Source organism: Penaeus monodon, chromosome 16, assembly GCF_015228065.2.
Source record: "Penaeus monodon isolate SGIC_2016 chromosome 16, NSTDA_Pmon_1, whole genome shotgun sequence".
NCBI classification, from domain to species: Eukaryota; Metazoa; Arthropoda; class Malacostraca; order Decapoda; family Penaeidae; genus Penaeus; species Penaeus monodon.
Genome location: NC_051401.1, coordinates 15302891 through 15325825, shown reverse-complemented (window position 1 = coordinate 15325825; position 22935 = coordinate 15302891). Strand labels below are relative to the sequence as shown.

At 37.5% G+C, this 22935-nt stretch overlaps 2 protein-coding genes across 4 annotated transcripts; one reads left to right on the top strand and one right to left on the bottom strand.

Moving 5' to 3' along the window:
* Positions 1-5681: 5681 nt before the first annotated feature.
* On the bottom strand, positions 5682-12484 carry LOC119582548 (histone deacetylase complex subunit SAP30 homolog). Its single transcript, XM_037930887.1, is given in 5 exon segments — positions 5682-7305; positions 7591-7667; positions 8258-8429; positions 12337-12408; positions 12410-12484. Coding segments are annotated over 5 exon segments (516 nt in total). The 5' UTR covers positions 12479-12484; the 3' UTR covers positions 5682-7179.
* Positions 12485-14060: 1576 nt separating this feature from the next.
* On the top strand, positions 14061-18797 carry LOC119582547 (high mobility group protein DSP1-like). 3 transcript variants are annotated; one of them, XM_037930885.1, is made up of 5 exons: positions 14061-14168; positions 17046-17206; positions 17466-17623; positions 17736-17910; positions 18096-18797. In XM_037930885.1, the coding sequence occupies exons 1-5, from the start codon at positions 14105-14107 to the stop codon at positions 18225-18227; spliced, it is 690 nt and encodes a 229-aa protein (XP_037786813.1). In that variant the 5' UTR covers positions 14061-14104; the 3' UTR covers positions 18228-18797. The 3 variants fall into 3 exon arrangements, with proteins under 3 accessions (XP_037786813.1, XP_037786812.1, XP_037786814.1); XM_037930884.1 differs by having other exon boundaries at positions 14079-14168; positions 17033-17206; XM_037930886.1 differs by lacking the exon at positions 14061-14168 and adding an exon at positions 14246-14267.
* Positions 18798-22935: the final 4138 nt, after the last annotated feature.

Sequence of the window (22935 nt, the reverse complement as noted above, 5' to 3'; positions counted from 1 at the left end):
CTGGGAAACAAACATTTTCTTGTGAAGAGGAGAAGAGAGTATAGATGTCCTCTAGAGGAAGAGATCGGTGTAGGAGAGGATGTAGTAGGATATGGGGTGGAACGTTTACGATACCTGGTGCGACAGATAAAGTGAGAAGGGAGGGTAGGAACTGAGGAAGTGGTTAGAGATTGGAGTATCTGCATTTAGAAAAAAAGGGGGAAAGGGAGTAGAGGTAGGATGGTTCGGAGTAGAGAAAAGAGATGTTGGGGGACATGCTGAGACATTTTGAGTAGATGGGAGGGGAGTGGAGCGAAGAACAGTTTTGGAATAGGAAGAGAGAGAAAAATCTCGTCGGCGTGGTTCCTACCTGGCTTTGCGTAGAGAGAGGCCTAGTTTGAATCTGACTGATTTATTTATCAGCTAAAATCACGCCTGGTGCCGCGTGAGAAAAGTAGCTACAAAGGTTACATTAAAAGAAATTAAAAACTTTTGCCAAAATAATGAAAGTGACTTAATCATATCTTACAGTAAGAATATCAGCTTCCACCATAAAAAAAACAGCACCCTATGTCCAGACGTAAGACATCTCTCTCCCAGGATCAGAGAAAGATGGAAAGGGGGAGTTGCCTCCAGCACCTGGACAGATACTTTTCTCGTGACTCCCTAAGACTGGAACACTCGACCAATAAGTGTCACACAGTCAGGGGGACCAGGCAGTCTTCACAGTAAGGTTCAGCATCTCTTGACATGAGATATCTGTGGGTTAGTCGGGTTCGACCTATCCGAAAACGGGTATGGGCTGTTTGGTCGCGGCGACTCTTGCTGTCCGCCTAATACTGAGGGGGTTGCTGTTTGACTTATATCTCTTATCTATGTGATGGCAGCAAGAGCCTCCCATATCCATTGGCACTCTGCACGAACTGCCTGGCGAATGGGGGAAATAGGTTTTTGAAAGGTAGTGGGGAGAGAGGAGAACTTCGGGCCGCCGCATCTTAGCAAGTCTGTCTGCCTGCTCATTTCCAGCTACACCTAATGGCCCCGACTTTCGAGGACATATACCCACTCCATAATTTTAAACAAATGGATGATTTGTAAAAGAATTAAAGGAATTCCAAAGCTAATATAACACTTCTGGAGTCGCTAAAAATGAGGAATTTAGATGGTTGAAAGGTAAGAATTACTTGCAGAGCAAGTACAATAGCTGATAATTCTCCAGTAAAACGGAGGCACCGTTAGAGTGGCTGCCACTCCGGTTGAACAGACGGAAGACTACACTAAAGGCAAGCCCTGCCTCAAACTGTGAACCATATGTGTATACATGGACTGCGTGATTAGAGGAATGTTCTAAAAATATAGCATGCGATTCTTGAAGGGAATGTTGTTCTTATTCTATAGTTGGGTTGCATATTGCCAGTAGTCTATAATGAGGAAAGACACTTAGAGCGGAGGCAGACGAAGATGACATTACCAATGAAACTCTGTATCCAAAAGGTATAGGGACACTAGGTCGTGTATTATAGAGAATGGAGCGCAAATCATGAGACTGTGGCACAAGATATGTAGTCTGGGAGGCGGTGGACACGGTACCAGCACCGCATCATAGTTTGGCCTTCACAACCGATGAACACTCAGGGATCCACCAGGGAACAGAGCCTCTGGGAAAATGACATGATGTTTTTGGGATAGATAAGAGAGCAGCTGAGTCACTCACATCAGAAATAATTATTTCTGTCTCATCAGAGATGTCAAATTCTTCAGTAGACCGGTCTGCAGAACAGAGCTCTGTGAAGAACTGTACAGGCGACAGCGAGGAAGGCGAGTCTGTGGTTCACCTTTCTCGGATATTATAATAATAGGGTAATGGTCATTTCAAAGAAATCTGGTATTACCCGCCAATTAAAGTCTGAAATAGCATTAGGGAACAAAAGGAGACATCAACGGCCGTAAACGTACCGGTTTGGATGTGAAAAGATGTCATATCACCAGAATTAGAATTCCTAACTCCTTTTCCTCTACTCAGGGTGAAAGTAAAACGCCTCGTGCATTGGTAGTGCAGGCACCCCATAGAGTGGCGACCATTCATATCACCTAGTAGAAGAAAAGGCGAGGTGAGATCATTTACGAGATGATCAAGATAATCCCGCTCAACTGGGACGCTGGGTGGGAGGCAGACATTTGCGTAATGTGTATTGTCGACTGAAAAACAGTTGTACAGGAATTGCCTGTAGTGAAGTGTTAAGCCCAAAATACTATGACGACCTTGCCCATGGAATGGGGCAGAATAAATTGCATGATAACCACGAGGACCAGGTGGGGTAGCATCACCAACCATTGTCTCTTAGAGGCATGTACATGCAGGGGAGAAACGAGCAGTAAGAATGCACATTTCCTCCAAGGAGGCACGCAACCCGTGACAGTTACACTGCAGGACCTTAAAACTACTACTTTGTATGGTTTTGCTTTTGAAGTCTCTTAGAAAGAGTCTTCTTAGCTCCTACAACTTTTGTGTCTGAGGCTTGTCACTGTGATCTTTACTTTAATCTTTATGGTAGATATTTCAGGCTTACTAGTGATAGTAGCAATGACCCGAAAAGAGTATACCACCCTTCTCTCCTGAAGTGACGTTGAGAGGGATAGAGCGTAGGTTTCGTCCGATTTCTATCTGCGACCCTGGTTTCAGTAGCCGGAATCTCTAGGGAAGTGGACTCTCCTTCGGGGAGTCCTCACTGCGAGAACGCCTCTTGGGTGGCAGCAGAAGTCTCTTTTACAGCTTGTTGTTGGGAAAGTGGAGCGGGCATCGACAGTTATGTGGCAGCTGGGACGTTGCTGGTTGGCGAAGAAATTTACTAACAATAGAGGCAAATGTTACTCATGGGCGAAGGAGCCGTGCAAGGGCAAGTTTCTTTGCCTCAGGAAAAGACACTTTCTTGAGTGCGGACTAGGAGGATCTCTTTCTCAGTTTTATATCTATCACATTCACGTGAGGAAGCTGGGTGAGCTCCACCACTTGAAACACACATGGGAGGAAGGCTATTTTGGGGTCGTCGGCATGAATGTATTAAATGTCCAAAACTCTGGAATTGGAACTACAACGAGGATTCGATACATATATTTTCCCAGGCAAGTTGTACCAAGCACAATACATGGCAGGAGGCAAAACTATGGTCTTGAATCTCAGAAGAAGGGACGGCGTCGGGGTTAAAATACCGTAACTCCCTTGTCGGCCATTTCTTGGAGGAGCTTGTCTTCCGAACATCGGAGATCTCTGTAGAAGACCACCTCTTTGGTTAAGGGTGGCATGAGGTTTGCATAACATCTCCGCAACAGGCACACCAGGTAAAGAAGTAAGGCCAGCAACTTCTTCCTGGGACGTCAGCTCTTCAAGGAGGCTTCAATTCCTAGTGGCGTTACCTTCGATTACGTCCATAGGTCTTTATAATGCATCGGTGGACTTCAAAAATGTCAAGACCTTTGATGGGCTGATCATCTACAGATTTAAGGGTCATAAATTTATCGCAATTAGCAGGTTCAAACGTCCCTGGTAGTATCTACACTGTTGTCCCATTAAGGCCAGACATTTGTTTTGTCCTCTGCCTGCGGCTTTTATGACGAGTACCATTGGATGAGGATGGCACGTTTGTGCCACTTGAAGTTTTATAGGGTTCCAGAGTGACAATGAGCGATGGTCGGGAGGAGGAGGCCGAGGCCTTGTGGACATCAGGGATAGAAGCAGACCGAGGTAATTCTACACCATTTTCTGCCATAATCATCAGTATTAGTATACAGGTGGAAGCTGATGTTGGGGTCTACACACAACCAATAGGGTAGGCACAACCTGGTGTAGTATAGCAGTCGCGGAACCATTACGGTGCCCACCAGACAGTGCCCACATGACCCAAGCCAGTACGTTATTCTAAACAGTAACGTGAATGACCAGCCGATGGACCTGATCAGGACGAGATCTTGCCTCCCGTCTAGCCGGAATAGGGGACCAAAGGGATAAGTTGCTAGCCGCAGGGTGCAGCGTGCGACATCGCTCAGACTCCAGGACTCCTTTCTTCCCAGCGACATGGGTCGCCACGCACGGCAAACGTGTGGGGGGGAGGGTATACACATCGTCTGACATTGACGGGGAGGGACTGATATGGTCGGACAGGGCAGGACACTACCAATATAAACTTCATGGGGGAGGCTATGTTACAGAAGCTAATCTAGACAATATTGGTGTAGGCTTATGCTGGTTTCTGGGAGGATTGGTGCAGTACTGTACTGCCACTGCATCATAGTCAACGAGGCAGACGAGCAGGTAATTTTCAGTCTGACCAGCCCATATTGTAGACAGGATAATCAGTCGGGGAGACGGAAACAGTTCTGGTACAAGTATTAAGGGAGGAGTGAGGTTGGGCTGGGTAGACAACGAAGAAGACTGTGCAGTAGATGGAGTGGAGGATGTTGGGGGAGAAGAAGGGGTTTATTCTGAAGGTTTGAGTTATGACCTGGGTGGATGGTTCGGAATGGATGGAGTTGACAGCAGATATCAAGGGGGTGTTAATATCAGTGCTTGGAGCCGTGGTCAAAAAGGCTAGTTGATGAAGGGACTAGCCTTAAAGCCTCTAGTAAGGGTAAAAAATCTTCACTATGGATCATGGTAACCCTGAAATAAAATGCTCTACCCCTCTGGGTCCCCATAAAGGGTAAGGGCTAGGCAATTAACCAAGGGAGTACTGTGCCCATGGCTCTCAGAGGCTGTACAGGACTGTCACAAAGCCAGCCTTTCACCCTTGTAGCACTGCCCTCACAACAGGAAATGGACAGAAGGGAATAAAGAAAAGGAAAAGGAAAGGAGGGAGAAGAAAAGACCATATAAAATTAGTTGAGGCAACGACTGAGGTCTAAGATAAGAATAATACCCTACATTGGTCTTCAGTCTCCGTCTCCTAAGCACCCCCACCACAACGAGCAAGGGATGGGGCGGTATTGCAGTGAAGAGGCCATGGAAAGGTAGGTAGGGTGTGTGTGTGTGTGTGTTGTGTGTGTGTGTGTGTGTGTGTGTGTGTGTGTGTGTGTGTTGTGTGTGTGTGTGTGTGTGTGTGTGTGTGTGTGTGCATGTGCGTGTGCGCATGTGCATGTATGTACACGTGTGTAAGTGTGCTGTTGTCTTCTATGAAGTTATGATATTCTAGTCAGGTAACATTAAAGAAAGAACACATCTTATCAAAGGAGTAAAAAAAGACTTTTTTCATATTTAAATGTATATTAACACAATCTCTGGTATATATATATATACTGTAAAATAAATACCTACTCTAACACAAACACATTCACACAAAAAATATAGTACACAGATACTGCATTAAATCTCCACTGGTTACACTTAGTCTGTACGTTAAAATATTCCTAGGATGGTCAAGGTCAATGATGTTAATTCTGACAATTCATCTGGGTCTTCTATACATTCAGCTACTTCTGGGACAATAATGGAAGTGGTTATTTACAAGTTATAGTATTTACATAGCTCTTTCTGAGATTCAAATGCACATTTTAGTGAGGAAATGGTGGGACAAAACTATAAGAGTATATTATGCTATTAGTGAAAACTGGTATATAAAAAAAGTCTTAAAAAGAAACCAAACTGTTCAAATAATTATTCATTAAGTGAAAAGAGGAAAGGATTTTTTTTTTTTTTTTTCTTTTTTTTCTTTTTTTTTGCAATTGCCCGCAAATCATTTAAGAACATCTTCTAATCATATAACGTTCATGACTCCCACCTTCAACACCCTAGGTATGACCTGTCGTTATAAATTAATTTACTAAAACAAAAATAAATGCATATTCATTTTCGTAAACTTCATTTCCCATCCGCCCCACACCTACTGAGGAAACAGTTAGAACCAATTAACTTTGTCTTGTAACAAGTCAGCCATAATTTACATAGTTCTTCCCTCCCTTAAATCCTATCTTCCTTCAAAGAGAACCACACAGCCATAAAAAAAATATATATATTGCATCATATAAAATTTTTTGTGCACACAGATTTCCTTTAAATCTTTTACTTACAACAGTAAATCCAGTCTTCCATTATTTACATAAAATGTTTATACACAAACACAATCTCTATAAGAGATCTCTATGTTTTGTATATATCAATATATACAAACCAATATACAGAAGCTCACAAGTATGAATAACCCCTATACATTTGAATGTCTAATCTGCTACTTCAACAACTGCAGAATCCATCAACGCAGTGTCCAGTTTGGTACAAAAAGGTAGAAGTACTTTTGGAATGTCACTGATCCCAAGCTGAACTCTTCTTTCACTGATCTATCCAGTGAATGAGTTTCACTCTAACTGATTCAGCATTCTGCATTCACACCATATTGAAACACATTACAAGCATATGCAAGTAAAGATAACCAGCAACAGCAAGAGAAATGCAGAAATTCAGTTTTCTAAATCCTCTTACAAGCTTTGACATTTAAAGCAACTTGTAGCACATGAAATGGTAACCAAGTTTCAGAAAGTTTACAATACCTTAGAATTACTAAAAATGTCTGAAAGTTGTCATTTTTGTTCAGTCAGTCGGTATTTGGTATCTTCAATCACAAAATGAAAGGGCAAATTCATGCAGTAGAAGTTTATGAAGAGGATAAAAACACTTGCAAAGGAATGCACAGTATATAAACATATTACTGCTTATGCTGACATACGAATGCAAGTAAAATGAAAACAAGCAATTACCACTGTTAAAAGAGGTAGAAGAGGAACTAAATTCCATAGGGTTAAATAAACCAATCAATGTTTCAATTACAAAATTCTCACTCTAATAGAGATTTGGTAATCAAATTCTTGAACCGGTTATCTTACTACAAGGAATTTCATCTTAACTATTCCTCTCAATGAGTGATTAAGTCACAAGAAAATAAACAAATGCATTCATTGGCCATTTTGAAATCCATTCAATCAACAACAAACAGCTGTACTTTCATGCCTATAATAAATGTTGCTTCTAGCCATCATCATATAATGTTATTTGTAAAGGTAATGGAGAACTTCACATTCAAATAAAATGCTTCTTCAACTATCAACACAAAATCCTTATCACACCCACAAACACAACCACTCACAAAACACTGAAGTCTGCATTCAATGAGTATAAAGCATAAACATTTAGAGAAGATCCTTTGAAGCCTGAGGTCACATGTCGATACTGGACCCATTCCTCTGGTCAAATTTTGATCGATTGGTCTTAATCATGTAGATGAAGTAGGTGAGGCAGTCTTTCTCTGCCACTGGGACCGTTCTAAAATGCTTCATTAGGATCTGTAATTCCAACAATTAAAAAAAAACATTATGCTATGTATATTTCAAGATAAAAAGTAAAAGAAATTATTAGAAATACATTATCAGAGAACGCAATTCACAAAGAAAATTCAACACTACTTTTTCCAGAATATATTTTTTCTTTTGATTTAAATGATAAAAAAATGTATAACAAATATAACTACTACTTTGAAATAATTTAAAAATTACTTTCAGATTATCCAAATAAATGATAAAATCAAGGAAAAAAACTAAAACTGTCAATTTTAAGACAATACAACTTACATCAACTAGCTGTGCCTTATTGAGTCCTGGTCTTGTGGGAATTTTGTAATGTCTTTTATATCTTCTCAATGTGTTAAACATTTTAGAAGAGACCCCCCCCCCCCCCACCCCCCCATTCATCTGAGAAGTTATTAGAGAAAAAAATGCCCATAAACATATAATAAGCTATTAATAAAAATAACTTATTCACCACTTCATCTAAAAAGAATTATCCGTATAAATTTACCCTTCAATATTATCCCTAAATATTGGGATAAAATCTGAAACCATTATGTGTGAGTGTGCATCTGCATGCATCTGTGTGCATGTGCTTGTAAGTGTGTAACTGTACCTGTGTGCATGTGCTTGTATGTATGAACTTGCACCTGTGTGCTTGTAAATGTGTACCTGTATCTGTGTGCTTGTAAGTGTATACCTGAGCCTGTGTGCTTGTGTGTCTTTGTACCTAAGTGCTTGTAGGTGTATACCTGTACCTGTGTGCTTGTAAGTGTGTAAACATACCCATATGCTTGTAAGTGTGTACCTGTACCAGAGTTCTTGTAAGTGTGTAGCCCAACCAGTGTGGTTGTAAGTGTGTACCCCTACTGTGTGCTTGTAATGAGTATCTGTGTGCTTGTAAGTGCGTACCCATGTGCTTGTAAGTGCGTACCTATGTGATTAAACATTACCTGCAAGTTGTAAAGCTCCACTTCTGGGTGATCCCCATCAAACTCCCCTGAGTCATCCTCGGAGTCTCGTCTTTTTCGTTTCACCCGGACACTCTGAATGACCCCTTTGTGGTACTCGCATATGTAGTTATGACTTGACTGCATGAAAGGCAAAATAATCACTCTAGCATTCTTTAAGAGACAATTTGGAGAGAGAGGAAGAGGAAGAGGAAGAGAGAGAGAGAGAGAGAGAGGAGAGAGAAGAGAGAGAGGAGAGAGAGGGGAAGAGGAAGAGAGAGGGGAAGAGGAAGAGAGAGGGGAAGAGGAAGAGAGAGGGAGAGGAGAGGGCAGAGAGAGAGAGAGAGGGGGGAGAGAGAGAGGAGAGAGAGAGCAGAGAGGATGAGATGAGGAGAGAGAGAGAGAGAGAGAGAGACGAGAAGAGAGAGAGAGAGAGAGGAGAGAGAGAGAGAGATGAGAGAGAGAGGAGAGGAGAGGGCGATGAGAGAGAGAGAGAGAGAGAGAGGGAAGGGGAAGAGAAGAGGAAAGAGAAGGAAGAGAGAGGGAGAGAGGAGAGGGCATGAGAGAGAGGGAGACGGAGGACAGGAGAGAGAGGAAGAGAGAGGAAAGAGAGAGGAAGAGAGGGGAAGAGAGAGGGGGGTTGGGGAGAGGAGAGAGGAAGCGAAGAGAATGAGAGAGAGAGAGAGAGAGAGACTGGGAGATGAGAGAAGAGACGAGAGCAAGAGAACAGGGGAGAGAGAGGGGAGAGGAAGAGAGAGAGAGAGGGGAAGAGAAAGAGAGAGGAGAGAGAGGGGAAGAGAAAGGAGGAGAGCAGAGAGGGGAGAGGAAAGAGAGAGAGAGGGAAGAGAAGAGGAAGATGAGGGGGAAGAGGAAGAGGAAGATGAGCGAGAGAGAGAGAGGAGCAGAGGAGAGAGGGGGAGAGAGGGGGAGAGGAGGGGAGAGAGAGAGAGACGAGAGAGAGAGAGGGGAAGAGAGAGAGAGGGGAGCGAGAGAGAGAGGGGAATGAGAGAGAGATGCGAGAGAGAAGAGAGAGAGGGCAGAGGAAGAGCAGAAGAGAGAGAGAGAGAGAGGAAGGGGAAGAGGAAAGAAAGATAGAGAGATAGAGAGAGAGGGGAGAGGAAAAGACGAGAGAGAGAGAGAGGGAAAAGAGGAAGAGAAAAGAGAGAGAGGGGAAGAGTGAAAATGAGAGAGAGAAGGGAAGAGGAAGAGAGAGAGAGAGGGGAAGAGAGAGGGGAAGAGGAGAGAGAGAGAGAGGAGAGATAGAGAGAGAGAGAGAGAGAGAGAGAGAGAGAGAGAGAAGAGAGAGAGAGAGGACAGATAGAGAGAGAGACGAGAAGGATAAGAGAGAGGAAAGAGAGAGAGAAGAGAGAGGAAGAGAGAGAGAGAGGGAAGAGAAAGAGAGAGAGAGAGGGGAAGAGGAAGAGGAAGAGATGAGGGAAGAGGAAGAGTAAGAGGAGAGAGAGGGGAAGAGGAAGAGGAAAGAGAGAGGGGAAGCGGAAGAGGAGAGAAGAGGAGAGAGAGAGAGAGATAGAAGAGGACAAAAGGGAAGAGAGAGGGAGAGGAGAAGGAGAGGAGAGAGGAAGAGAGAGGGAAAAGGGGGAAAAAGGAGGGGAAGGGAAGAGAGAGATAAAAAACGAAAGAGAAAGAAGGGAGAGATCGAGAGAGGAAGGGGAAGAGGTTAAAAATAGAGAGAAAGAGAAAGAGAGAGAGAGGAAGGGGAGGGATAAGGAAAGGAAGAGAGAGAGAGAGGGGAAGAGGAAGAGCGAGATAGAGATGAGAGAGAGAGAGGGGAAGAGGAGATGAGCGAGAGATGGGAAGGAGAGAGGAAGAGGAAGAGGGAAGAGCGAGGGAGGTCCGGAAGAGAAAGGAGAAAGAGGGGAGAAAGAGGAAGAGCAGAAGCAGAAAGAGAAAGAGCGAGCGAGAGAGAGAGAGAGAGAGAGAGAGGAAGAGGAAGAGAGAGAGGAAGAGGAAGTAGGAAGAGAGAGAGGAAGAGGAAGAGAGAGGGGAAGAGAGAGAGAGAGAGGGAGAGAGAGACGAGGGAGAGAGAGAGAGAAGGGAAGAGGAAGAGCAGGAGGAGAGAGGGGAAAGAGAAGAGAGAGGGGAAGAGGAAGAAGAGAGAGCAGGAAGAGAAAGAGAGAGACGAGAGAGGGGAATGAGGAAGAGGAAGAAGAGAGAGGGGAAGAGGAAGAGGAAGAGAGAGAGGGGAAGAGGAAGAGGAAGAGAGAGAGGGGAAGAGAGAGGGGAAGAGGAAGAGAGAGGAGAGAGAGAGAGAGAGAAAGAGAGAGAGCAGAGAGAGAGATGAGATTGGAGAGAGGAGAGAGAGAAAGAAAGAGAGAGAGTGAGGAGAGGACTGAGAGAGAGAGAGGATGAGGGGGGGAACGAAGACGAGAAGAGAGAGGGGAAGAGGAGGGGGAGGGGAAGAAGAGAGGGGGAGGGGAAGAGGAAGAGGAAGAGAGAGAGGGGAAGAGGAAGAGAGAGCGGAGCGGAAGAGGAAGAGAGAGAGAGAGAGGAAGAGAGACGGAGAGAGAGAGGAAAAGAGAGAGAGAGAGAGAGAGACGAGAGAGAGAAAGAGGAGGAGGAGAGAGACGAGAAGAGAGAAAGAAAGAGACGGAGGAGAGAGAGAGAGGAAACAGAAAAGAGAGAGAGAGAGAAGACTGAGACAGAGAGAGAGAGGAGAGAGAGAGAGGAAGAGAGAGAGAGAGGAGAGGAAAAGAGAGAGAGAGAGGAAAACAGAGAGAGAGAGAGGAACAGAGAGAGAGAGAGAGAACAGAGAGAGAAAGGAGAGAGAGAGCAGAACAGAGAGAGAGAGAGGCAACAGAGAGAGAGAGAGAGAGAAGGATGAGAATGAAGAGAGATGAGACGAGAGAGAGACTAGAAGAGAGAAGATAGAGAGAGAGAGAAGACCGAGAGAGGAGAGACAGAGAGGAAAAGAGGAGAGAGAGGAGGAGAGAGAGAGAAGAGGAAACAGGAGAGAGAGAGAGACGAGAGAGAAGAGAGAGACGAGAGAGAGAGAGAGAGAGAGAGGGACCCGAGAGAGAGAGAGAGAGAGAAGAGAGAGACGAGAGACGAGAGAGGAGACGAGAGACGAGAGAGAAGAGAGAGAGAGAGGAGAGAGAGAGGAACAGAGAGAGACAAGAGAGAGAGAGAGAGAGAGAGAGAGGAGAGAGGAAGAGAGTGAGATGATGAGAGAGAGATGAGAGCGAGAGACGAGGAGGAGGAGAGAGAAGAGGAGAGAGAGGAGAATTGAGTGAGAGAGAGAGAGAGAACAGAGAAGAGAGGAACAGAGAGAGAGATGATGAGAGAGGAAAACCGAGAGAGAGAGAGAACAGAGCGAGCGAGAGACGAGACCAGAGAGATGAGAGGAGAGATGAAAGCGCGAGACGAGAGAGACGAGGACGAGAGAGAGAGAAGAGAGAGAGAGAGAGAGAGGAACAGAGAGAGAGAGAGAGAGACGAATGGAAACAGAGAGAGAGAGAGAGAGAGAGGAAAAAACAGAGAGCAGAGAGAGAGGAGAGAGGAAGAGAGAGAGAGAAGAGAGAGACGAGTGAGAGAGGACGCGAGAGAGGAGAGAGCGAGGAACAGAGAGAGAGAGGAAACAAGAACAGATGAGAGCGAGAGAAGAGAGAGAGAGAGAGAGAGAGGAGAAGAGAGAGAGGAGAGAGGAGAGAAGACCGAGAGAGAGCGAGAGAGAGCGAGCGAAGAGAGAAGAGAGGCCGAGGAGAGACGCGAGGAACAGCGAGAGAGAGGTGAGAGAGAGAGAAAGAGAGAGAGAAGAGGAACAGAGAGAGAGAAGATGAGAGGAAACAGGAGAGCGAAAGAGAGAGGAACAGAGAGAGAGAGAGAGAGAGAGAGGAGAGATAACACTGAGAGAGAGAGAGAGAGAGACGAGACGGGAGAGAGGAACAGAGAGAGAGAAAGATAGAGGACCAGATAGAGGAGACCGAGAGAGGAACAGAGAGAGAGAGAGAGAGAGAGATGTAAATGTAAAAAGCATTTATAGCATTTTCTTTACTTCCATTAACCCTTCATTACCTAACTCAATAAAATGGATCAATTAACGCTGCGGCCTTAGTAAATCAGCTTCCTCTGAGCACAGTTTCTGTATCAGTTTGGTGTAAGCGCATTCACACGTAGTCTGGGTGCATCGCTAGCTCTGCATCAAACCAAGCACACACCTGGTCATGTTGTGAACCCGAGTCTTCCTCTGTGCTCAGTCCATTCATTTTGACCGTAATAGAATAGAAGGGTACATCCAGTAAATCTTGTTCTGTCCTTTGACTATGCCAACATGCATCATATAAGGCTGAGCGTGATAAGCAGCTAATAATTACAAGGTAACACATTGCCTCTATTGCTATCCTTAACACCAAGCCAAACAAATTCACAGGAATAATGACCTAACTCTGAGCTATAACTTAGGATAACTTACAACACAACTCTTTTTGCAATAGATCTTTTACAATGAAAGCTGTTTCACACAAAGGACTACTTAGACAACTCTTAAATGGTTTGTTGCTTTACAGGAATGTTCTCTCATGATCAACCATTGCTGGTCCTTTCCACAGAGAGTATGGCTCTTCACAAACATAAAGTCCTCACACATGAAAAGGTACAATGCTACCAAAAGCCTAGTTTCTGACCCTCCCAAAAAACGGAAATCATATCAAACCGATACTACTTTCTCACTCTTAAGATCTGCTACTAATGCTGATTCTACCTCACCTCATACTCGCCCCACACATAATTATACGGCTTTACAAAGGGACTCTTCCACATAAACCAATCCAATTCGCGTTTGCTGAATCTTCGCGAAAACGTTTACACTGAGCTGCCTCGTCCCTCAGAGAACAAAAAACTGCTTCCCTGGCACTGTGGCTTTACCTTGAAAAATTACCGGACACCAAACAGGCAGACAGGGAGGCCGAGGACCCGGTCTTGCGGAATCAGAAGGCAAAGCGAAATCCACCTTTGAAAAGTGCACAAACTTCGCTCATGCATTTGTAGGATAATACTTTCTCTTTTGACTTCTCTCTCGGAGGGCCATTTTTCCAGATTATAATCCTTCTTGGAAGGGACTCGCTGAACACGAATTTCCACGAAAGGATGTGCCAAAATTGACCTCGAAGCACTTGTCTACCTTCTCAAAGACCTTTCGCACGTAATTACCACAGAGTTCTTCACATTATTTCAGATAAACAACCAGTAAGACACAGGATATGCGTGCGGGACAGAGCTTGACTGACACTACGAGCCTCTCCGCTTTCCCTTTCACGTCTGTTTACTTCGGGTTCCAGCAACGATAAATCAGGTGGCACAGTTCCATTTTTTGAAGGTTTAAGACCTTTATAAAAATACTGATGGAAAGAAGGAAATGCTCTATGGTAAGCATAATTTGTTTTGAGACTCATCCCTCGCTATTGAAGAATATTTTATTTGTTTTATTTTTCTCAAGGCGTTCTTTTTGCCTGCCTGTCCAAGCGACATGAGACGCCCGCTCTGATTGGTCGCCAAATCAGTCGGAGTAAGCAGCTTTAGTTACTAGTATATTTAAGGATAGTCACATACTGTCAATGTTTTAAGGAACGGGCCGAGATTCCATAAAAGTGCAACTACTACATGTCTTGTCGATATGCCGTATCTCAAATTCTCGCCCCTAACCTCGTTTTAAGTAAATACCGCCAACAAAACTCGTAAAAACCAGACTCGTCAACTCAGGGCGAGCTCCGGCATTTCCATTGGCCAATTTTTCGAGAGACCGGCACTCTAACGGCGATTGCGGTTGGTTAATTTTTGCGGGAAACACAAAATGAGCCAATCAGCAGCCGAGATTGCCTTCCTATGCTTTCCCTATGGAAGAACGCCGTCGACTCGCCCCGGGAGAAGGTCCTCGCACCGAAGTGCACCCATCGACAGGTAAGGGTATTTTTAGCTATATCTTTACGTGTTCGACTCTCCCGCCATGGCCGGTGTGATCTCCTAGGCCACGACAACTCGAAGAACGACGCGGTGCAGGTTAGAGGTCTTTAGCAGCGACAGAAATTCGTAAAACTTTTAAGCGTCGTGTGGTAAAGCCTTGCAATGGCAGCCATAAAACAAAGTACGGGCTACAGGGAGGAAAGGTATTTTTAATTCATGTCGGCTCCCAGCGAGGCTCGGGAAACGGATTGATGGCGTCTCTAGTTTCCCCTCGAACCGGTGAGTCCACTCAGCTCACTATGCAAGGCGCGATAGTAGTAGAAATAACGAGATAAACGTGTGGGTGAGAGAGTGTGAGCAAGAAGACGATAAGTAATGTTGTTCATTGGATCTGAAGGTGTTCGGATCCTTGGGTCGGGCCTCGGCTTCTCCGTCGTAGCGGCCGAGTGAAATCCGGAATGATGTCATGTCACTAAAATTACTCATGAAATGTAATTGGGTTTTTCGCTCTCTCGCCACCCCACCACGCGGGAAAGGGCAAGCTTCGTGCAGATGAAATCAATTATTTTGAAGGTGATGTGCCTTCATAGGCTCGGGACCCGAGAGCGACAATCGGGACGAGTCGGTCTTCCGATTTCAGATTTTTCCGGTCGTCTCAGATTAGAGCGGACAGGGTGCGCACAGGAGACGAAGCTTTGTGGGGTAGGCTTTCTTCCTTGCAGATGAGCGGACAGCATCGAGTAGGCCTAAGAATGGAGGCCTCTTTCCCCTCTCGACGGATTTTGTCTCGTTTCTCCGGGACCCTGGGCATTGCGTCTGTCTATTTTCGTTTCTTTATTCACCTTTTAAAAATTCTCGGGGTTTCTTTTAGTAAGACAAAGGACTTGCGTGCATTCAACTGTTTCAAGCGAAATTATAACCATTCTTTTCTGACCCTTTTTCTTGGGAGTTGTGGTGGAAGGTATTCTGTAGTTTCCTTTGTCTCCCTCTTGAGTAGGACGATTTTGTTCTTTATTCGTGTCACTGAAAACAGAACGAAATTTTTTCTCTGAAGATTGTTGGCGTGGATTGAAAACTTTTAAAGTTTATATAAGAAGTGTAGAAGGTCACAGGTCAGGGTGTTTGGAATTAATTAGGCAGATTAATTATTGCTGGTTGCTTTTGATGGGTAATCATTTTCTTTCCTTTGTTTCCCACATTTACTATAATGGCAATAAAACCCTTAAGATTCTCTGTACTATTGAAAATGCAGTGTTTATAATTGCAGGCATTTTGTTTTTTTCTTTACATCATTTTGCTTATATATAAGGTACAATGTTAGGCATAAAATCGGTCAATTTAATCATGATTTGAGACCCAAGGGCATCTTGTATACAAGTAGAGATCCAGGGATGTCCTTAACATTCTGGTCCATCACCTATTATCATGTGGTAGTGGTGGGGATTACCCCTTGCCCTAATGTTGCCTGTGGCATCATCTTATGATGTAGACAGGGGTTTCCAAAGTTTATCATATCAAGGGCCCCTGATTATGATGATCCCAAGCCTGCCAGCCCCACCCCCTCTCCCCTGTCCATAAAAATTTATATATATATATATATATATATATATATATATATATATATATATATATATATATATATATATATAAAATATTGTGAGTGTGTGTGTGTGTGCGTGTGTGTGTTTTATGTATGTATTTGTGTACCTTATCAGTTAAAGTTGAGCATATTGCTTTCTTTCATCTTATCCGAGACCCCAATATGGAAAACTCCTAAGCTTGTTACAAATAAATTAAAATAATTAGAATGGTAATATTGGTAATTAAAGTAGGTTTTGTGTTATTTTAGATTAACTTTTGCTTTCTTCTTTGTAATCTCTCTCCCTCATTCTCTCATTCTCTTTCTCCCCCTTTCTCTCTCTCTCTCTCCTCTCTCTCTCTCTCTCTCTCTCTCTCTCTCTCTCTCTCTCTCTCTCTCTCTCTCTCTCTCTCTCTCTCTCTCTCTCTCACTTCTTTTCCCCCCTCTCTCCTCTTCCTCTCACTCTCTCTTCTATCTCTCTCTCCCTCTCTCTCTCCCTTTTTCTCTCTTTGTTTCTCTCTCTCTCTGTTCTTTTCTCTCTCTCTCTCTCTCTCTCTCTCTCTCTCGTCTCTCTCTCTCTCTCTCTCTCTCTCTCTCTCTCTCTCTCTCTCTCTCTCTCTCTCTCTCTCTCTCTCTCTCTCTCTCTTCTCTCCTCTCTCTCTCTCTCTCTCTCTCTCTTTCTCTCTCTCTCTCTCTCTCTCTCTTCTCTCTCTCTCTCTCTCTCTCTCTCTCTCTCTCTCTCTCGCCTCTTTCTCTCTTTTTTATGTTACAGTATTTGAAATTCTTTGTCTTGCCAATATCTGATTCTCAAGTTCCAAAGGGAATGTGTAGGTGACTGTTTCCAAATATAACAAACATTCAACATAAGTCTCAGATGAAACTGGAACACAGCCAAGTAGGTTTGAGAGGGAGAGGGGATGGTACCTTCACACCAATGGCTATTGGGTGGTAGTATTAAAATATTACTAATTTATGTATCTCTTTATTCATTTCATGGAGAAAAAGCCCCATTTGAGGAAAAATACTTTTTTTTTATCACATTAATGGAACATGTAGTAGCAGCTTTATGGGAAGGGTACAAGAGTGTGTGTGTGTGTGTATGAGAGTGAGCGAGAGTGTGTGTGAGAGTATGAGAGTGAGAGTGAGTTTGTTTGTGTACTACAAAAGTGTAACAGGAAAGGCATATTCCATTATTACTTTGTGAAAGTATATCTTCATACCTTTTATAATTCTTGAATAATATAATTAGGTAAATATATATAATAAAATAATTGAAATCTAGGAATCTTTTTCAGCAATCATGCCTCGTGCCAAATTGGTAGACTCCAAGCCCCGCGGACGTATGTCTGCTTATGCCTTTTTTGTACAAACGTGCCGAGAGGAACACAAGAAGAAGCACCCAGATGAAAATGTGGTTTTCTCAGAATTTTCCCGGAAGTGTGCTGAACGCTGGAAGGTGATTAACTGCACTGTACCATGAATTTGGTATTGTTATTCCTTTTCATGGTAGTATCATTCTTATTGTTATTATCGGTGTGCATGAAATGTTCATTAGAGAGATTTTGGCCACTGACTTAATGCGAATTACTGACATATTTATCATTTTTGTTTGTTAATCCATAGTACTTTCTCAGTTTTGATAATTTATTGAAATCTTTAAGGAACAAATTTTTTTTATTTCATAAAGAAAGTAAACATTCTTTTCAACCCAACAGACGATGACTGATAAGGAGAAAGATCGCTTCTATGACATGGCAGATAAGGATAAAGCTCGCTATGACACAGAGATGAAGGGGTACAGGGGACCACGTACTCCGCGTGTTAGTCGCAAGCGCCGTAACCGCAAGGATCCAAATGCACCCAAAAGAGCGTTGTAAGTAAAACATTGTCTATAATTTGCTTTGTAAAATTGTAGTCGGCAAGATTTTTTTATCATCATTATCATCATCATTATTGTAATGCAACATCAATTATGTGCCCAATAGGTCTGCCTTCTTCTGGTTTTGCAACGATGAAAGAGCAAAAGTTAGAGCTGCCAACCCTGACATGGGAGTAGGTGATGTGGCCAAGCAACTTGGAGCTGCCTGGAGTAACACACCACCAGAAGCTAAGGCAAAATATGAAGCTTTAGCTGCAAGTGACAAGGAAAGATATGAGAAGGTGAGTTGCCAGTTACAAATGTTGCAATTTTGAACATTTATATAGCCAGGTATAGATGGTAGTCTCAATAAAAGTCCCAAAAAATCAGGGAAATTGTTAAATGCCCAAAAAAGTTTACTTTTTCTTCTCATTTTCTTTTTTATAATTCTTCTCCTTTGCTTATTCCCAACATTTTTACCCACTAGGAAATGAAAGCTTTCAAGGAGGGCAACTTTGGAGCCAAGAAACACAAGACCATGAATGCTCCAAATGAAGATGATGATGATGAAGAAGAGAGTGAAAGTGAGGAAGAGGAGGAGGAGGAGGAGGATGAATGAAGTTTTTCTGTAGGTTAAGAATGACCAGAAGTATTATAGGATTTTGTTTGTTTTAGTGTGTAGTAGGTTGAAATGAAGGGAAAGAAATAATTAATTTGGTCATAATTCCCTTATATTTGTAGGATATAAATTATACCGGTAAAGACAATCCCAATTTTCTTTATTGCCTATGACAGGAAAATTGTGAAGTACCTTGTCTTAGGAGGCCAACTGTCTTTTAAGTTTCAAAAGCCAAAGAAAATGGTCTATTGTAATTCTTTCAATAGGATCTAAATTATTTTCATTTTTGAAACCAGGAATATTTATTTATCTTTTTTGAGGAATTAATTTATTTAATGTGATAGTTTTAGTGACATGGAATATAAACATGTATTTTGTTCTGAATCATTGAATGTTGCACATGTATTCTTGTATATACATTTTTTTGTAATGCTGATGGACCGCATCATAGTCCAGATAAGTCATGATCATTGTTCCAACATGATCTCTTGTTTTATCCCAACCCACTGTCCATGTCGTAGGTGTGTTTCACCCTCATAGTTCTTTGTACATCATGTCATTATCATTAAGCCAATTCATTTGAGACTCCCAGATGTTTTTTCTTAAGAAATTTGTAAGAAGGAAGCTGAAATTAGGTTATGTGGGGGGCAGTATCTTTTTTATCCTCAACTGTGTAAATTTTTGAGAGGATATTTTTCTTTGTACAGGTCACAATGGTAATTTATTTTTACATGGTACAAGAATATGGAGTGTCTTATAGATTGCTTAATAACTTATTTCTAACAAAAAAAAAGAGTAAAAATGAGCTGCAAGTGAGCCTAGACGAGATAGCTATTTTTGGAATGATCTTCCAAATGTGTTTAATTAATGAGTAGATGAATTGTTTTTTTAAAAACCCCCAAATTAAAGGAAATGAAAAAGGGGGGGGGGGGGGGGGGCTTTTTTCCAAGGAGGGGGAAAAAAAAAAAAAACCCCTTTTTTGGAAAAATTTTTGGGCCCCAACCCACCCCCAACCCGGGCCCAAAAAATTTGAAAATGGTTTTTTTTCCCAAATTTTTTTTTTTTGGGGAAAAAAAAGGGGTTTTTTTTTGGGGTTTTTTTTTGAATGTTTTTTGAAGGGGGGGGGGGGGGGGGGGGGGGGGGGGGGGGGGGGGGGGGGGGGGGGGGGGGGGGGGGGGGAAAAAAAAAAAAAAAAAAAAAAAAAAAAAAAAAAAAAAAAAAAAAAAAAAAAAAAAAAAAAAAAAAAAAAAAAAAAAAAAAAAAAAAAAAAAAGAGGTTGAGGGTGAAGGGAGAAAAAAAGTTTTTGGTTTTTGAATTTTTTTAGAAGGGAAAAAAAAAACCCATTTGTTTTGGGTTTTTTTTTTTTGTGTATATTAATTTTAGGGTTTTTTGCGTCTTATCATTTTGTGGTTTAAAAGGGAAAGAAATTTTTTTTTATTGTTGCAAAAATTGTTTTTTACCTGTTTTTAAGAGGCCAAAGTCTAATTTCAAAAAGAAAAAAATTTGCTTTGTTTTTCTGTTCAAAGAAATAAAAAAAATGAAACCAGGAAAAATTATTTTTTTTGGGATTTAATTATTAATGGTTTTTTCTAAAATACCCACGTATTGGGTTCCAAAATGACCAATTATGATACTTTTTTATTTTCCCCTTGTCTTTGATTTTCAAAAATATTTTTTTATCAAATTGCTGTTATTTGGTTACCCTAAAAAATTCTGAAATAAAAAAAAAAGCTCATTTGATGTTTAAAAAAAAAAAATTTGAAAAGGAAAAGGTAAAATTTAGGTTTTGGGCCAACCCCTTTCCCCCTTTTTTTAAAAAATTCCCTTTTTTATGGCTTGGAGCTTGAAACTTTTTTAAAAAAACCATTCTGGAAAGAAATTTTTCTAAATTTTTTTTAAAAAAAACATTTGAAGCCCCTTTTCTAAATTTTTTGTTGAAAAAATTTTAAAACAAAATTTTTTTAAATTTTTTTTAAAAAAAATTATTTTCACTTGTTATTATAAAAAAAAAAATTTTTTTTTTTATTTTTTTTCAAAATTAAATTTTTAAAATTATTTATTTAAATTTTTTTTAAATTATTTATATTTTTAAAAAAAAAATAATTTACAATAAAAATATCATTTAAAAAATTAAAAATTAAAAATCCCAAATCAATTTTTTAATCATTCATTAATTTTTTAATTTTTTATAAAAATATAAATATTTAAAATTATATTTTTATTTTTTTATTAAAAATATTTTTTTTATTTTTTTTATATAATATAAAATTTATATATATATTTATAACAAAAAATAATTTAATAAAATAAATATAATATAATATATAAAAAATAAAAAAAAACATATATATAATACTTAAAAAACAATTTAAAAAATTATAATTTTATTATAAAAAATTTTATTTTATTGATAATTAATTAATACAAAATATAAAAATATTAATTATAATATATATAATATATTTAAAATTAAAAAAAAAAAAAAATAAAAAATATAATAATTAATATTTTCTATAATAAAAATACATATATATAACCCCTTTATAATATAAATATATAAATATTTTTATATATTTACTAAATTAAAAAAATTTATTTTTAAAAAAAAATAAAAATTTAAATATAATAAATTAAATTCAATAGAAATATTAAATAAATAATTATAAAAATTTAAAATAATAAAAAAAAAAATAAAATATAAAATATATATAATATTTTAAAATAATATATATATATATTTTTTTAAAAAATAAAATATATTAAGTAAAAAAAAAAAATTTTTAAATATAATTTTTTTAAAATAATTTATTCTATATATTTATTATTAATATATATTAATATAAAAATTAATTAATAAAAATTAATAATAATAATATAATACATAATTATATATATATAATTTTATATAAAATATAATATATAATAATATATCTATAATACAAAAATAAAAAAATTATAATACATAATTAACAAAAAACCCTTCATATATTAAAATTATATATTATTTTAAAATTTTAATATATATTATATTATATATATATATTAATAATATATATTTTAACATAAATAATAAAATTCATCATTATTAATACACATATTTTAAATTAATATATATATAATAATATTTTTAAAATTAAAAATATATATAGTATAAAAATTAATAAAAACTATATATATAATCTATTATTTTTAATAATAATAATATATATATATATATATATAATAATATATTATTTTATATATAATAAATATTATAAAAAAATATATAATATAAAAAAAAATAATAAAATTTTAATAAAATAATATAATATATAATTCTAATAATAAAATATTAAAAACAACATTTAAAAAAATAAAAAAATAAAAAAAAAAAAAAAAATATAAAATAGAATAAAATAAAAACAAAAAATACATAAATAAAAAAATAAAAAAAAAAACTTAAAATATAATTATTAAATTTAAACATAAAAATATATAAAAAGTATATAAAAAAAAAAATATTAAAAAATTAAAAATATAATAATATAAATTATAATAAAAAATACAAATATAAAAAATAATATAAAATTTAATAATAATAATAAAAAATTATATAAAAATATATATTTTAATATATTAATATTAATAATATATATATATAATATATATTAATATAATAATAATAATAAAATATAAAAAAAAAAATATAAAATTTTTGGGGTTTTTTAAAAATTTATATAAATAATATATAAAATAAATACTATTATAATATTATAAATATAATATTATAATTTAAAATTTTAATAATAAATTAGAGATGATAAAAAAATATTATATAAATATATTATTATTTATGTTATATATATTATATTTATTATATATATATATATATATATATAAAATATATAAAAATGTATTTAAAAATTATAATATAAAATAATTAATATATATATATTATTTTATATATATATATTTATTTGTTTTTGTTTTTTTGTTATTTTTATTATATATTGATATTAATATTTTAATATATATATATATATTAATATTTTATTTTATATTATATTATATATTATATTATATATTATTATATATATATATTTTATTTTATATTATTTATATATTTTATATATATATATTTTATATTTTATTAATAAATATATAATATAATAAAATTTAAATATATTATATATATTAATATATTATAATAAAAATTATTAATATATATATTTATATAATACAAAATTATTATATATAAATTTATAATTTTATATATTTTATAATTTTATATTATTTTTATATATATTTAATATATATATTTTTATATATATATATATTTATATATATAAATTATTATATATATGTTTTTTTTTGTTTTTTTTTTTTTTTTTTTTTTTTTTTATTTTTTGTTTTTTTATATTTTATATTATATATATATATTATATATAATATTAAATATTATATAAATATTTATATATATTATTTTATATATAAAAAAATATATTATTTATTTAAAATATTGTTATATTTATTATTTTATATATATTATTATTTGTAAAATTATTTATATATTATTATATATATATATATATATATATATATATATTTTAAATAATATTTTTTTTTTTTTTAATATAATAAATATATTATATATATATATTTTATATTATTATTATATAATATTTTTTTTTTGTGTGTGGTGTGTGTGTTGTGTGTGTATATTTATAAT

What these genes read in the sequence shown, in the direction of transcription:
- LOC119582547 (XM_037930884.1), top strand. Translation starts at nt 14,094, where the DNA reads ATGCTTTCCCTATGGAAGAACGCCGTCGACTCGCCCCGGGAGAAGGTC. An exon ending in CGAAGTGCACCCATCGACAG is followed by an intron (nt 14,169 to 17,032) that starts GTAAGGGTATTT and finishes ATTGAAATCTAG; the next exon opens with GAATCTTTTTCAGCAATCAT. An exon ending in AGTGTGCTGAACGCTGGAAG is followed by an intron (nt 17,207 to 17,465) that starts GTGATTAACTGC and finishes TCAACCCAACAG; the next exon opens with ACGATGACTGATAAGGAGAA.